General features: G+C 41.0%; 1 protein-coding gene across 1 annotated transcript in view; it reads right to left on the bottom strand.

The window, feature by feature from the left end:
* LOC142398648 (cyclin-Y-like) overlaps positions 1-16,300 on the bottom strand; it is a 29,026-nt gene extending 12,726 nt beyond the window's left edge. Inside the window, exon 1 of the mRNA XM_075482734.1 lies at positions 15,746-16,300. Within this exon, the coding sequence (XP_075338849.1) occupies positions 15,746-15,899 (154 nt within the window). The 5' untranslated portion in view covers positions 15,900-16,300. The remainder of the gene's footprint in view (positions 1-15,745) is intronic.
* Between the last annotated feature and the right edge of the window lie 293 nt (positions 16,301-16,593).

The raw sequence follows: 16,593 nt of genomic DNA, 5'->3' as shown, positions 1-16,593 counted from the left end.
AGCTTTCCATGTGATCAGCTCAGCCCAGAAGCCTCAGCAGCCTACCTGACCGAAGGAGGCGTTGACCCGTGTCACATTAGCTCTTTATGCAGCAATAATCAGGCGTGTCCACGTGTCCAGCAGATTCCAACAAGATCACAAATCAGTGCAGCTGAGCTGCTTTCAGTGTAACTGAGATCATTGGGAATAAAAGGGTGTGACAAAATCAAGCTTTTTCAGTTCAGTTTCTCAGAGTGTTTATTTAGAAAGGGTTTAACCACAGGCTGTGCAATACACACTTTCCCATTACTGTGGGATAAGGTTCCATGAATGTGTGAAATATGTGACGCATATGTCAAAAAAGGGTCACTGGTGATGCTGAGAGTCACGCACAGCTCACTCAGCTTTGCTGCGATGTCTGATAGAGAGAGAGCATAGTTTGATGGAACTGTCATGAATAGAGCTGGGCGAGTTAAATCGTTATTATCGCGTTAACTCGTTAATTATTTAACGTTGATAAATATTTTATCGCACATTAACGTAGCTTTTTTTGGGGGGGGGCTTTTGTGCCTTTAATGGATAGGAAAGTTCAGAGAGACAGGAAGCAGGGGACAGAGAGAGGGGGAACGACACGCAGCACAGGGCCATCCGATGCGAGACTCGAACCGGGGCCAGCTGCAGCGAGGACTATAGCCTCTGTACATGGGGCGCCTGCTCAACCCACTACGCCACGGACCACCCAAGTTTTATTATTTATTTTATTATTGTAAAAGTCTGTTGCTCACAGGCTTTTATTTAGTAAAAGTCTGTTGCTGTCTGCTGTGGAACCGGAAAAGAAAGTAATCGGCGGATCCACCAAACATGGAGAAGGGTACGGAACTTTTACTCGGCCATTTTCATTTTAAAGTCCTTCCAGACGGCGGAGTCGACAGAACCAAAGTCATCTGTAAACACTGCCAAGTTGAATTGTCTTCTCAGCGTAGTAGTTCCAGTCTAAAATATCACTTCAAGGCAAAACACACAACTGATAGCAGCAAGTCATTCAAGGAAACAGACAGTGGAGCGAGGCTTCTACATAAAAACGACAGAAAGATGCTGATGTTAAAAGTGTGTTTGCACAACAAATGTTATGGCACTTTCATTCATATGGCAGCACATTTAAAATAAAGCTAAATGCTAAAAGCTATACGCTACTTTTGGATTCATTTTTGGATTTTGCGTACAAATGCGATTAATCGCGATTAATCAGGGAAATCATGTGATTAATTAGATTAAACATTTTAATCGTTGCCCAGCCCTAGTCATGATGACCTAAAGGCAGAATGGGCGTATACAGTGTAACGGTTTAATGTTTGTTGGAGGCCCTGTGTGAAAACAGCCAGCCTTAACAGACCTCTTTCCTCTTACAAACTGTTTTTGATTAACCTTCCCGTGTTTCTAAATAAATCTCACAGGGCCCGTCCTTGTAGGTCGACCTGCTGAAATTCCCAGTGCTCTGCAGCTGGTGTCGAGTGCCGATACACGATATTCATCAGCTCAAGTAAAACTTTGACGAAGAACTGCGGGCGGGATCGTGGCACTGAAACAGAAGGAGCTTGACTAACCTATCATCTGGCAAGCCTACCTGTCTGCTTTCCTGCTCTTTCATAAAGTATTAACCACCAGCCCACCCTGCTCTAAGAAGCCTCGTCCCTTACAGCACGGCAGCGTCTCCAATACTGTAGTTTTGGCTTCTTTTTAACCTTTGAAATAAACAACTACACGCTCGTTCGTAGCAGCCGGAGACGGGAGCAGCTGACTCTAAAGAGTTAATGCACCATTTAAATAGTGCATCACCTTCTGCTGAGCGTGTTGCTGTGTCAGGGGCTCAGAGAAGGCAGCGTTTCCTCAAAATGCGGCAGCACAATGCTGCTATCGGTTACCTCAAGCTGCTTTGTTTTAAGCACGCATTCTTTCATTCGGCTCTGACAAACACCATTAGGGCTTTTAATAGATTTTCTGATTGGGAAGTTGAGATCGACTGCAAAGAAAAAATAGAAATCCTCTTTTTTTTTTTTTTTTTCTTGGGGAAAAGGCAGAACAAAAGCCTGCAGACCCGAGGAAAATTCTCATTTCTCCAAGACGAGATTAAAAGATTCCATCTTAAACCTTCATTATGCAGTGCTTTTAATTCAAACTATCTTTCAGAAACCCATTATGTTTATTACCAGGTTAACCCAGGTTTATTACTTTTATACTAGATCTATTTCCTGTGAATTTAGACAAACCGAGGCTACCGTCACATAGAGTAAATAAACAGAACATGTTAGCTTGTTTATTCTCAGTGTTAAAAACACAGCAGATAAAGTGCTGAACTTTACATCCTAATTTTATGTAAAGCACTTTGAATTGTTTTTTACATGAAATGTTCTATACAAATAAATTAGATTTGATTTTGATTTGATGGGAGCCAGTTGTTACGCGGGTTAACACATTAGCAAGCTTTTAAAATGCTAAATTTTTGTCATTTTTATTGGTTTCTTCAACGGTATCTTGTGTTGTACGTCTACATTACTGCAGCTGCCTTCATGCCAGTTAAACATTCAGGGTTAGATAGCTTTTATATTCTCAGACTGACCCAAATTATGGTAGCCAAGCATTCTCCTGCCATCTTTAATGAAAATTACATCATTTTTTCTTACTTCATATTGGCGGTTTTTAAGCTTCACTTAGTGCAGTTATTTACAATCCCACAACCATGCCTCTGGTTGAGTGTGAGTAGCATCCACTGCATGCATTGTTAGGAATGTAATCCCAGTGTTTTTGTTGGCGTCCGCGGTAGCGTGAACACTGAACATGTTCCCTGTTCAGTCATGCATTTCAATCTTTGGTGGTTTCACATTAGAGGAGGAACTGGCCCTTTCTGAACGTGTGCGATGCTAAATGTAGTCATCATCAAAGCTTAGGGCGAAATGACCTTTTTACTAACCTTTCAGCATGTTGTATTCCAAACAGTCTGAGCGGAAACTAGACCTCAACGCCTCTTATTGGCTCTTTAGAATTCATCAAAGTTATTTACGTTAACCGTAAACTTAAATAATCCTAATTATAGTTAAGAAACAGGTGAATGAAGCTCGTACTTTCCCAGTTTTAAGTTTGAATCCTGCACTTCTCATAATGTAATCTCACTGCGGCCCTTATTCTGTGATGAGTTGGCACCACCAGCTGCTTATTTTGATGCACTTCTAATATCCGCTTGACCAAACAGCGTAATGTTGACTGCAGCTCAGAGAACATTATGGATCTGGTTGTAAAATCCTAAACATCCCAGCAGTGCTGACGTCTGATGGACCCTGCTAAACTCAGAGAGCCCAATGATTTATAAAGCAGCAAAGATGCCACTACTGGTGATCTAAAAATCCATTCATGGATCCGTTCACAACTTCTTTTTATAAGATGCATATGTGTGTGTAAGCCAGAGACAGAGGGGGGTTTTCTCACTTCAGATCAAGGAATTTAATGGCTTGGTTATAGAAAATCTGACAGGAATTGCTTCTATTTCCGTGCTGGCAACAGCTTTCTACCTTGCAAACTAACCCAAAAACAGAAGATGGGGTCTAAAACAGTGTCTGAAAGTAACATTAAACAGATGTAAATAATTGCCAAATCTTATTTTTTTCAAGTGAATTTACACCCAGTAACTTGTACTCTATGGAATCTTCTGATGTTTGTGGGCAGAAGAGCGGCCATGTTTGATGTTGCTCAGTTTACCTTCTACCAACAATTACCAAAAGCTTACAGTCAAGCTAGTGCTGATACAACTTCATTTTAATAGCAGATAAAGTGTCTTCAAATGTGTGTTTTGTTTACAGGTCCTGGCTTTTCTTTTGTTAAGCCATTTCACTTTTTTAGGTACGTTCAATGTTCGAGTTTATGGCTCATTTAGCCCTTCGGGACATAAGTAGGTTTTGCGTCCAATAAAATGCTCTTTCAGTTTTGAATTTGGTCCCTGATCAGGCCAGTGAAGCTGACCAATCAGGACAAACTGGGTTTTTCAGCAGGGCCTCTGAAAGTAAGACTTTTTCATATGGAACAGAGCCGGGTTTAAACTCTGTATTACACAACATTGGCAAATTTGTGCAGCATTCAAGATAAAACAGCATATATTAAGCTCACGATATTTATTCACTTAAGATCAGTAACTTTCTGTTGTCATTCTTACTACCTGAACTATGACCAATAACATTTCTGGACTCATATCGGACTTTTAGACACTCGATGTGCTAAATTCTACACAAAAAACCTCCCCCAAAACATACAGGTTAGTAAGGGATGAATAAGCTGAAACTCATCAAATCAGGTTGAAAGTTCAGCCTTACAGCTTCTAATCCCTCTTCACTATCAGGTCATACACCAGACAGCTGGAGGACGTTATTCTAAACCCCTTTACAGGCTATTGTTTCAGCACACACGCTGACTATTAGCTTAAGGCTCGATTAGACTGTGTTAAACAAGCAGGTGTGTGCACACACACACTGAAAGTGGCCCCATGTTCCCAGGAGAGAATGGGCGAGTTGCCTCAGAGAGCACCGACGGCAGAAGTTTGAACACACACAGTCTTACACCGTAATGTGAAATGGTAGCGTTAAAAAAACCCTTGTCTTTTTAATTACTACACTTTCTTGGCTACAACATGCCTATAATTTGAACGATATGAAGCTGTCACGCATCCTTAGACAATGTACAGAAATGATTGCTACATTTTCAAGGCTCCAAAAAGGTTCAACTTCCATGTTTTTCCTTTGCAAATAGAAGCGTGCTTCCAATTTTCAGCAGGTGACGCTGTCAAATGTGGAATTATAGGGTGGTAGAAGGGCCAGAGTTACAAAAGAGAACCAAGTTCAAGGCCCAACACTGTCTGGCTAATTTTATTTTCCTTGTTGGTTAGGGGTTAAAAACAAAAACAGCAGGTTTGAGTATGAATAAACGCATGATCAGAGTTTTTGCTTGACATCACCCTCATTTCTAGGCCTTTATTGTGGCACTTTCACATTATAAATACACCCATTACATGTTTTCTGGGCTGATCCTTTTAAAAAAAGTAAAGATTACTTCAATTTTCAGCTGTTTTTGAACAGAATTCAGTGTAATAATCTATCATTACTCTCAGTTAGGTGATAGAATTCAACGATTCAAAAAAAGAATTCAGAAAGAATTCAACGATTGGCAAAAAAAAAGGCAGTAAATCCTTTAAAAAAGCGAACATTAGTTCAATTTTCAGCTGTTTTTGAACAGAATTCAGTGTAATAATCTATCATTACTCTCAGTTCGGGGATAGAATTCAACGATTCATCTTTTCCTTATTCATCTAAAGGCAGGATAAAAATATCTCGTGCCTGTTCTTGAATAGGGTTAAAATGTTGACTAATTTATTGATAATCAGTCAGTAAGTTGTATGAACGGGTCTCTGTGCAGCGTCATCAACTTGGGGGCAGAAAGCAGCACTCAACCCAGTGCCCACAAGCCGGTAAACTTCTGCTAAACAGTGCTGATAACCTGCGAGTCCCAAAGGAAGGAAAGAGTCAGCCCGGCTCACTTTGAGTCTCACAATACAAAACTCTGAACTTGTGCCATAAGACTTAAAACTACATTAATAATAAGGATTTGCCTGCACATAAAAAAAAAGAAAAACATTCGAGAATGTGTCTCCAGCTATGTAAATACTCAGAAATGTAACCTATTGTGGGACAGCGGCTGGAACTGCTGCACTGTTGGACATTAATATAAATAAATCTGTCATTATGGACTCCTTCGTAATTTAATAAAGGAATGTGCGCACATCCAGTAATATTCGCACACAAGAAACCCACCTATTATAAGATGTCAGAAAATGTTGAATTGTGTGTTTCCTAAAGCAAAAATAATCCTAATCAGTGTGTCGATTATTCTGTCTTCAGTGCAGGGAGGTGAATGTTATGTTTGGAGCAAATCTACTTCTATTTCATGATCATTTAAGGCTAAAGGAAATCTGAAAACTATCATACTCCAAGTAAAATATCCTCGGGAGCCATATTGGCAGATATTAAATAAGTATTTCACCCCAGTTGGATGGGCTGAGTCACAAGGTTAGTTCAGATGATGCTGCCTGAGAGCACTTTATCTTTCTAATCAGTCAGTGTTCTGAAAGTCCTTATTCATGTAAATCAGATTGTTTTTAATGTGCTTTCTGCATCAAACAGCAAATCAAAGCCAACTTCCTTTCAGAAGTGATCAGTAGTGAGATGAGGGGGTCTTGTTGTGTAGAGAGAAGTAAATTACAAATGCAAACAAGACTCTCCCCTGTTAATAAACCATGAATGGAATAACTTGTCTCCATCAAAGGGAGAACAAAGAAATTAGTTTCTATTTTCTATGATCACTGATTTCATAATAATAATAATAATGATAATACATTTTATTTAGAGGAGCTTTTCATGGCACTCAAGGTCACTTTACGAAACAACAACAAAAATAATAAAAAGAAAATACAAAATCACTCAGAGCAAAGAGAGTTAAGAGGCCTGTTATAAACGTGGGTTTTCAGATGGGAGTCAGTCAGTGGGTTACATAGCACTGAAAGGATCGGATTATTGGCTAAATTACAATAAGAATGAGTTGAGCGAGGGTAATTCTCCTTGGATATATGGCGGTGAATGAATCGAATCATTGGCACAAAGCGTGTCATACCCCGGTATGATAGGTGGCGCTGTACCCATTCCAACTGTTGCTAATAGAGCCACTTCCTGTTGACCTCTTCACCACCAACAACAACAACAAACTCAGGCATTGGAGAAAGATGGAGAACGCAGAGCAAGATGAAGCTACGTCCCTCTACATTTGGTCTGTGATGAGCTGCTTGTTGCACAAACTCGATGCACAACGGAGCATTCTCCATCGCGTTGTTTGTTTCTTTCTGACGGCGACAACAACAGGAATGGCAGTGGAGTTGAGAGTTAGGGATGGACGGAGACGGTTGATGTTGCATAGATGTTAATAGGCTGACCGGGTAATGTGGGTATGAAATGAGAGAGTACTATCAAGGACTCTTAACCTGTAGGGAGGAGGAGTTATTGATGGGGACGGTTAAACTTGGAGTGTTAGTAAGAGTGGATTTGGAACCAGTGAGGAGAACCTCTGTTTTATCAATGTTCAGTTTCAGAAAATTAGAAGAGAACCAGGTTTTGATTTCTTGTCAGCCGTCACAGAGGGAGTGGGGCAGGAAAGTGGAGGTGGGTTTGGTAGAAAGGTAGAGCTGGGTGTCGTCTGCGTAACAATGGAAGTGGACGTGGAATCTGCGAAAAATCTGACCACGGGGAAGGAGATAGATGATGAACAGGATAGGGCCGAGTACAGAGCCTTGGGGAACACCAGAGGAGAGGGGAGCTGGTTGGGATGTGACGGTTTTCAACTGGATTTGAGGGCTCTCTACAATATTTTCTAAACTGGCCTTTTAAGTGAACCGTTTACACCTTGAAAACACATCCACACTTTTTTGCTCCGGAGAGTGTGTGTACAGTTTATAGCTACAGTTACAGCTCAACTGTGCCATTTATTTGCCCCCCCCGTCCTTGTCCCAGTATACGTACTGAAGTATGTGGCTTCTAAATCTCAGTGCAAGTATAGCCAAACTCACTGCACATTTATTGTCTTTTAAGTTACTTCACTGGTGATTTTGTCAGATAAAACTGTGGCTATGAAATTAGGATTTTATCAGGGCAGAGCGAAAGTTGACACATGGTTTTAATGGACTGATGCGTTTAGCCATCTGACAAAAGTAACAGAAAGAGCATGTGAAAGAGAGCAGCTCTCTTGGAAATTCTGCTATAATAAGTCACGCTTACCCTTTTTTATTTACATTAATATTTAATTACAAAAAGATGTCACTTTGGAGCAATGGTGATAATGTGATGATGCGATCCCAACCACGTTATCTGGGCGTGACTGTACAGGCTTTAGGAGCTCGTGTTTTTTTCCTTAACGCATCCAACATGAAAGTAATCCTGCTGAGAGAGGATGACTGTGCACATACAGTAATCTGCTCGTTGTTCCTGCTCCGAGCACGTGAGGACCAGCTGATTTTGAAAAAACAAGACGTGGGGCTGGCTGGTGTGTGTGTGTGGCATGAATGAGTCACGAATATCCCCATGCTCACCGATAATCCATTAAATTATGACCACCTGCCTAATATTGAGCGCCATCTGACTCCTCTGCAAAAAAATGCTCAGATAGATGACATCTGTCAAAGTTGTGATCATGCTAATGCCAACATGCAGGTTTATCCCAGCAGGAACTCTATTTTCCAACAAGAAGAGCAGTTACTCCACCTTCCAGTGGTTTTAATGTTATGGCTGATCAGTTCCATCAGACATCACAACAGCCTCTTTGTCCTCCTCTGTCCCTTCCCTCTATATGATTTGAATGTTTTCTTGGTTGTTGTCGTTTCAAACCATGTTTTTATCTTTACCTGCTACTGAATGGACTTGAGATTAAGGCCCATTTTCTGTCTAAATCCATCAAAAAGACGAATACAAATACTTCAGTGTGGCAGTAGTCGGTGTTCAAGCAGCTTTTCAAGAATTTGATCAATATGTTTGTTTTAAAATATGTTTAGTCCTTATTACAGCTCCAATCTCCAAAAAGGATTAACAAAATCTCTGAGTCAGAAGCACAACGGCTAAGTATGAAGGGAACAGCAGGCCTCTCCTAAAACCTGTGGATATCCCAACTGGGCCTTTGTCAAATCAGCAAAGACAAACAGGACCAGACTACACCATTAGAGAGGCTAAGTAGAACTCGGAGAAACTTAGAAGGATCTTCTCCAAGCATGACAACCCATAAAAACACCCTCAGACAGAGGCTGGTTCACCCAAAGGACAAAAAAAGTGCAGCGAGTAGTGTGCCGAGCTCTATATGGGAGACCAAACAAACAGCTCAGCAAGCGCATGGCACAGCAGTGCACCTACATCTCACCTTTTGAGGACCGTAATGTCCACATTCTGGAAAGAGAAGAGTTTGAGAGAGGAGTGGAGGAAGCCATCTATGTTGAACTGGAAAAAAAACATCTCAGGTGTCACCTTCCCAGCTTCCAGTCAATCAATTTTAAAATACTGGTCCTTACTTTTAGAGCCCTGCATCTATCTCTGATCTGATTTATTACCATCTGCCCGTACTCTGAGATCAGCAGGTCAGAGGTTGTTGGTCTTTCTTCACACACACTTCCATAACTCGAGGAGACCCAAACTCTGGAACGCCTTGCTGCTTTCACTGAGGTGCTCTGAATCTGTGGACTCTTTTAAGCATTAGCTGAAAACTTCTTTACTTAAGCAAGCTTTTAGTTAGACAGTAGTGAATGTACCTATGTTTCCACTTATAGATATTAGGGCTGGGCAAGTTAACTCGTTATTATCGCGTTGACTTGTTAATTATTTAACGCCAATAACTATTTTATCGCGCATTAGCGCAGGTTTTATTATTTATTTTATTATTGTAAAAGTCTGTTGCTCGCAGGCTTTTATTTTGTAAAAGTCTGTTGCTGTCTGCTGAGGAACCGGAAAAGAAAGTAATCGGCGGATCCACCAAACATGGAGAAGGGTACGGAACTTTTACTCGGCCATTTTCATTTTAAAGTTCTTCCAGACGACAGAACCAAAGTCATCTGTAAACTCTGCCAATATGCCGCCCATTGATTGGATGTGAGACTCCGGTTCTTTTCACAGATGTTTATTAACGCCATATCAACACCGTAAAACTAAATGTTCAAGTAAACAAAGTAAAACAAAACATTTGTTGTTGTAATCATTAAAGAAATATCATTCTTAGCTTCTCAACCAACGGCAGAGTCATTCCCCAGAGGCAATCTTCACGGTCAAAACTAGGATTCTTTAACTTCCACTTCTCCTCTGCATCACATTCACACAGTTACAGCAAACACCACGAAGCATGGAGTAATAAAATAAAGATAAACTAGCAGGTAACATCACCGTTACAGGTGCTCCTCGGTCTCTGTGTGAAGCTCACGGAGCTAACCGGCGCTACTAGAATTAGGTTGAAAGTGTGTTTTTTAGGAAACCAGAGCCCCGAGCAACGTCCGTAGAAAACATCCCCTCAACATGAACTCATTGAACTGTATGAAATGGAGGAACATAGGAGATAAGCAAAAGGTAACAGCAGAAAACGGGTCTTATTTCAAAGTATACAATTGAGCAACTGAAGCTGAGAGGAAACAAAGAGGTGATTACAAGCTACAAGTTTTACATTTAAACATTTATCTACGCAGCTCCTCCAATCAACCCAATGATGAGAGCAACAAACCTCAGTGTCATTTCTAAAATATAGATATCATTACAGTATATCATTCACAGTTTTTAATACAGCCTTTGCAGCAGCTACTAACCCAGCGGAGCCTCCTTTAAACCCTCCACACTGCGTACCTAAATATAAGAGTCAGCTGAGGATTCACAGAAAAACAGTCATTATTAGACCAACACAGCAGGCTTTGTGGGGGGAAAAGGCAGATCATATGACCGCTTTGTCTCACTCTCGCCATCCATCTTCCACCTCCAGGGCTGGTGTCTGCAAATGCACACTGTGCATAAAACAATGTATTATCTAAGCAGCCTCTTAGATTTGGTAAAATAATGTAAAGTCTTGACCTTACAGTTAATAAACTCCAGTTCAGAACTTTTTTTTTTTTACTCTGTATTAAAACCACTGAAAACCAAATAGAATTTTTCAATCTTGTGTTTTGAATGCTAGAGACGGTGCTGCCCTTTTGCTCCCCTCTGGATTTGGGTTGGAACCAGAGGTGGGCAGTAACGAGTTACATTTACTTGAGTACGTTTTTGAAAAATTACACTTCTAGGAGTAGTTTTAAATCTCTATACTTTTTACTTTTACTTGAGTAGATTTGTGCAGCAGAAACTGTCCTCTTACTCCGCTACATTAGGCTACAATGAGCTGGTTACTTTTCTTCTTACCTCTTTGGTATTCTACGCCTCATTATTTTTACCCCCCCGCGTACGCCTCATTTTAATGTTTTATTCTGACAGAGAGAGAGACTTCCACCAAAGGCTCTACCACCTGACTGTGTTCCACCAATCAGGTGCAGCCGTGCAGTCTGGTCACGTGACCATACTCAATCTCAGCGGCGGGACGGGTTAGCTTTAGCATTAGCAGTCGTAGCAAACAAAGAAAGAAACAGATGAAAAATGTCAGAACCAACGGTGGGAAATGAAGACGCAGACGAGGCCTCATACTGAAAGCATGTTTACCTTACAAAGAGTGAGAAACAGCAGCTACATTACGTGTCTTCTGTGTCAACCAAAACAAACGCACATTTCAGCAGAAACTCAACATCTAACTTGAGGAAACATGTAGCGCTAAGTTTCCTAAACTCGTTTTTTTCCCCCATGGATAGCTGAATGTTTGTTTTTTAGGTTACATATGTGTTACATATGTTTTAAACATTTCCCAAGTCTCTTTTATTTTTTATTGAAGTACTTGAATTTACCTGGATTATTTTAATTTAAGCTATTTTGTAATTAATTAATTAATTTTAATTTATTTTATCAATTGGATGAACTCTAATTGGCCTAAAGATGATTATTTAGTATTTTTGTCTGTCTGATTGAATGCTTGTGTTAACAAATAAATCAGACGTTACTCAACAGTTACTCAGTACTTGAGTAGTTTTTTCACCAAGCACTTTTTTACTCTTACTCAAGTAATTATTTGGATGACTACTTTTTACTTTTACTTGAGTCGTATTATTCTGAAGTAACAGTACTTTTACTTGAGTACAATTTTTGGCTACTCTACCCACCTCTGGTTGGAACATACTAGTACTTGTATTAGCACTGGTATTGTTTCTATGAGTGCTTGTATTATTGCTAAGACTAATGATACAAACCTAGTTGTCAGCATCAACAATGAAATTTGCACATACACGATGGTTGTATCCCTGGATTTGCATTATCTCTTTTTATTTACACTCTGCATCACTCTATTTGGACTTGAGTAGAGCTACTGTTTGGCCTGTTTACATGGGCACCAGTCTAAATTCACAGGAGAGAAATCAAGTTACTGACCAAAGTATTTCCAACGCTTTAGACTGTGTGAGGAAACATCCAGGACTATAACTCACAGCCAAAGATCATCATACATGTAAGTATGGTCTACTTAACAGCACAGATGTTGTCCTAAAGTTACTTTAATGGTGATTTTTTTGTCCGATGACGGTTATAAAATCAGGATTTAGTTAGAGAAGAGAGTTTAAGTCTGGAAATGCTTTGAGTAGCCATGAGTTGAGTAGTTTTAATGGGCTTAAAAAAAATAAAGGTCAGTGAAATGTTGGTGTTATGTAATAAAGCAACCATCTGTCCTTAAAAGTCTGAACATGGTGCGAGGTCATTCAGGGGCTCTGAGACTAAAATCCCAAAAGTGACATAATAGCCGACACTGACACAGATACAACTGTCTGCTGCTGAGTGTCAATTGATGTTTTAATCAAACCGGATCTATAACATTCATAATACATTCATTAACCCCCCCCGCCTCCATTCCTTGGAGTAAAGTACCGAATCATTTTCTTGAATTTTTGAAGGTTTAGCTTTAAGTTAATTAACTTCTGCCAGGAGGCGTGCTCGATGCCCGTCATTAGTTACTTTAAATCAAACCTTTGGATTATAACTAGTGCAATAAAGCTATGAAGTAAATTAAACAAAAACGTACTAATTAAACAATCTACAAACTCCTTGAACGCTGTCAGATTCAAACACAAGACGCACTCTCAGACAACCTTAGAACACTTGCACACTTTTGAGTAAATCCTGCAAATCTTTCCCAATTAAAGGACTAAAACAGTTGGCGGAACAGCTGGCAGCTAAAGCTTTTAAAGAATGCGCTCACATTTTTTTTTTTACGGATGCTACGGGAAAATGTCAAGAAGCATTAAAGCAAGCATTGATAAGAATGAAAGCGGGACATTTGAAAGTTCTTTGGAGGTAAAATGAGAAAAGAAATTTTAAAAAAGCCCAATTTCTCCGACAACAGCCGGCATTTTTATATCAAATCGGATGCATTACTGTCGTTTTATTTGAAAGAACTGTAAATGCTCTGACTTTGAAAAAACAGGAGTTTATGTCTTGGCAATGAGATGTTGAGCCCCACTTTATGATGTTTTCACATACTGGGTCAGTCGAATAGGAGAAACGGTTGTAATTCTGCTAATACTCGGCCAGAGGCTCATCTCATAGATATCAGGTCAGGTATACTTTGCTTAGTTACAACGCAGCTGTCATCTACAGGAAAAAATGCATCCGTGGCTAAAAAATCCTGGATTATTACGTAAACGGTGAGTTACCAGCTGGAATTTCCCCTGGGCCTTGTCGCATAGGGGTAAACTCTACGCTGCAACAGTACGAGATGGCCGAGTTGTAGACAAAAACGGCTTAAAATCGGGAGAATGTTGTGGACAAATTTGGGTTTTGTGCAATAAACAAATGGTGCATAATGAAACTGTATAGCAGCAAGGTGCACACCGACTCACATATCATGAACTCTGTCATTTCCAAAAGCCAGCCCGTTCAGTAAAGAACAGATGATGTTGTGAGAGTAGCCCATCATGCTCTAAATTGAGGTGTTAATTCTCGGCACTCATCTCTCCCTGGAGGCCTCTTCTATCTGCTCTCACACAGGCTCACAGCTGCCACTGCAGGCGTTTCCAGAAGAGAAGACTTATTTTTTTCCCTTGTTATTGCATATTGAAATGAAGCCTGGAAATCTGCCATAAAGAGACAGACCGAAACACATTAGACACGCTCGGGTTTCGATCGCCACGGCCACAGACGGCCTCTCAGTACGAGCCATCTTCATCCTTATCAAGAGGTGTCAGCTGACTCTTCCAAGCCTCCTTGATTTCCCATTTTTCTCCTCCACGAGAAGAAAAAAAACCTTTCCAAAAAGTATTTCCACTTTGCTATCCCTGAAAACATCTTTGAACAGCCCTGCTGGAGGGAGATAATGAAGCAGTAACAACAATGTTAACCCAGTAGAACACAAAGCACTCCACAAATGGCATGCGTAATGTAAGTGGTATGCACTATGCCAGTTAACAATAGGGAAGGACAGCACAGATCAATAAAAGGCAGGTCTTTCACAGCACAAGCTGGATAATGCAGACGGATAATCTTCTGTAGAAAAACACACCAACTGACACAGGACGGAGCTGTACCCCTAATGCACGACTGTTATTATGTCTGGTGACTGTGGCTCAGGACGTAAAACCAGAGGTTCCATCCCGGATTCTCCAGTCCACAAATATGTGCCCAGTGTGTAGAATTAAAAAGGATTGTATGGGTGAGGTCAACAAAAGTTTAAACGTGTTCAAAATACTTTGCATCTCTAACTTTCTCCGATATGAATTCAATTCAAAGTGTGTAAAACGATATTTTCTGACAAACTAATGCGTTCTAGGTTAGTATAGGTCTGAGATTAGCATAGGCTATTATGTGTATTATATGTTCAGTATAGCTCTTGTAATTAGCGTAAAATGTATATAGTAGTATCCACATTGCCTATTTATTGTTACTGTTTTTGGTAGATTACTTATGTCATGACATGTTACGGCATGTTATGTCTTATTATGGTAGCTGCTGTACGGTGTCCTGTCCTAAGAATTTCAGTGCCCAGTCCGACTCTGTTGTTCTGTGTATCTGACAATAAAAGACTTGACTAAACCTACGCACAACGCAGCCTGATTTGGGCTACACACCAGTTCAGTGTAGAACACACTAAATCAGAAGCCTTTTGCATCCGAGGCTTAAGAGAAAAAGAGCGCATGTTGGATAAAAACCATGAAAGTACTGCCCTGAAACATAATGACAAACTATGGAAAGAAGACGGTGGGAATTCCAGCCGGCCAGTGAAAGAGACCGTAAAAAAAAGGTCTCGTACAGTTTGTGAGGAAAATCCATTTATATTAAATCCCTGGCTGAAAATAGGCAACCCATTTAGCAGACACTTTCCAGTGTGAATGGGTCAATTGTAATGCATATTAGCATGTATCAGTGGAGGGGGGCCAGCGTTCCACAGTTCCAGCTTCTTTCCTGCACCGGCCGAAAACAAAGACCAACACAAAGGAGGACTGCCATGGGGAACAGGATGTTGTCTGCAGCTCCATGTCTATCTGGATGGATAGAAAATCTATCCTCACATCTTTACATCCACGGTGTGCAGCTCCAAACATGGCTGATTTACTGGGGGGTGGGGGTGGGGTGGGGGGGCAGATTTTCTTAAAGCTCGCAGGAGAGGTTAGGGGAATCCTCAAAGATTTAAAAAGAACTAACCCTGTTTTAGTTTTGATGTTGTACAGAACTTATTTCTGCCTTTAGAGCCGATGGGACTGACAAGCCGTAATATGCTGACTGCATTGCTTTGCACTGCTGTTTTCATTATTTATATCAGATTTATATTGCTTCTATTTGTATTTCCTGTTGTGATGGGCAATAACAACATTTCGGTCCATCCATTCTTATGGTCAACAGATCTATTTCCATCATATTTTGCTTGCATTGCCAACAGCCAGCTGCAGTTTGTGTGTTATTTAATGTTTGGTTGATTCTTATTCTATCCAAATAGCATCTAAAAAAAAGAGAATATCACTGCACATCATTCCAAAAACCAGTACAGGAGTGTGTATTTTTCGTTGTTGGCAGAACTGAACGCTGATGAGTTTTATTTTTTTTTTTACCGTCGACGTTCTCCCTGTCGCTGATGTGCTGCAAGTTGCATCCCGTCTCCTCCCTGCTCAGATCCGAATCCTGGTGGTACGACTCCAGCCTCGAGTGGGCATTTCTGCGGAGCTTGGGGCTGGCAGACACGCAGCAAGAGGTCGTGCTCCCCATCCTTTCCCCCCCCCCTTTTTTTTTTTTTACAACCCAAAGAGCGGGCAGGGGATTGTGAATGATCCCTTTCTGCGCACCGAGCCGCTCAACATGGATCAGCAGAGCGCACCGGGGGCACCCATCGCAGCCCACGTCCTGTCAGTCGTCCGGGTCCACGGAGAGGCTGTCACAGATGAGAAAAATGTGTCACTTCCACCGGTAGTCGCCTATGTGGGCTAAATAACGGGCCGACATCCTGGGTGTCGTGAAACAGGACGCATCTTGAGAGGCGGAAGATCGCGGCGGGCGCACGGCGGTGTGTGGAGCGGCGTCGGGTCTGGCTGTCAGCGCGAGAGACAAAAGGGGAGGGTTGCAAATCCCGAGAAAAGGGTTCCGGTTTTTTCCTTCCAAAGTACTTATACCCGCCAGAAATTGCATCCCCTGATACGCGGGACCGCGCACCCAGTCAGTGGAGGTGGATCCACAGCATTACGCTTCGTTTCCCCCCCAAAACAGGCGACCTTTTAACTGATTATTTAAGGTTTGTTGTTCTATATGGGAGGTTTTATAATCTATGCATGCTTTTATTTTCTGAACGCGTCGTTGAACTGTATTAATTTCAGTTAATTGTGGATATTCTCCCGAAAATACTTAGAAAATCGCTGTGTAAACTGTCCGTCCTGGTTCTCATGATCATTTTAACAGGATTAAAAAT

This window comes from Odontesthes bonariensis, chromosome 14 (genome assembly GCF_027942865.1).
Source record: "Odontesthes bonariensis isolate fOdoBon6 chromosome 14, fOdoBon6.hap1, whole genome shotgun sequence".
NCBI lineage: Eukaryota > Metazoa > Chordata > Actinopteri > Atheriniformes > Atherinopsidae > Odontesthes > Odontesthes bonariensis.
Note: the sequence above shows the minus strand (reverse complement) of the source record. Positions and strands in the feature narration are given on the sequence as shown.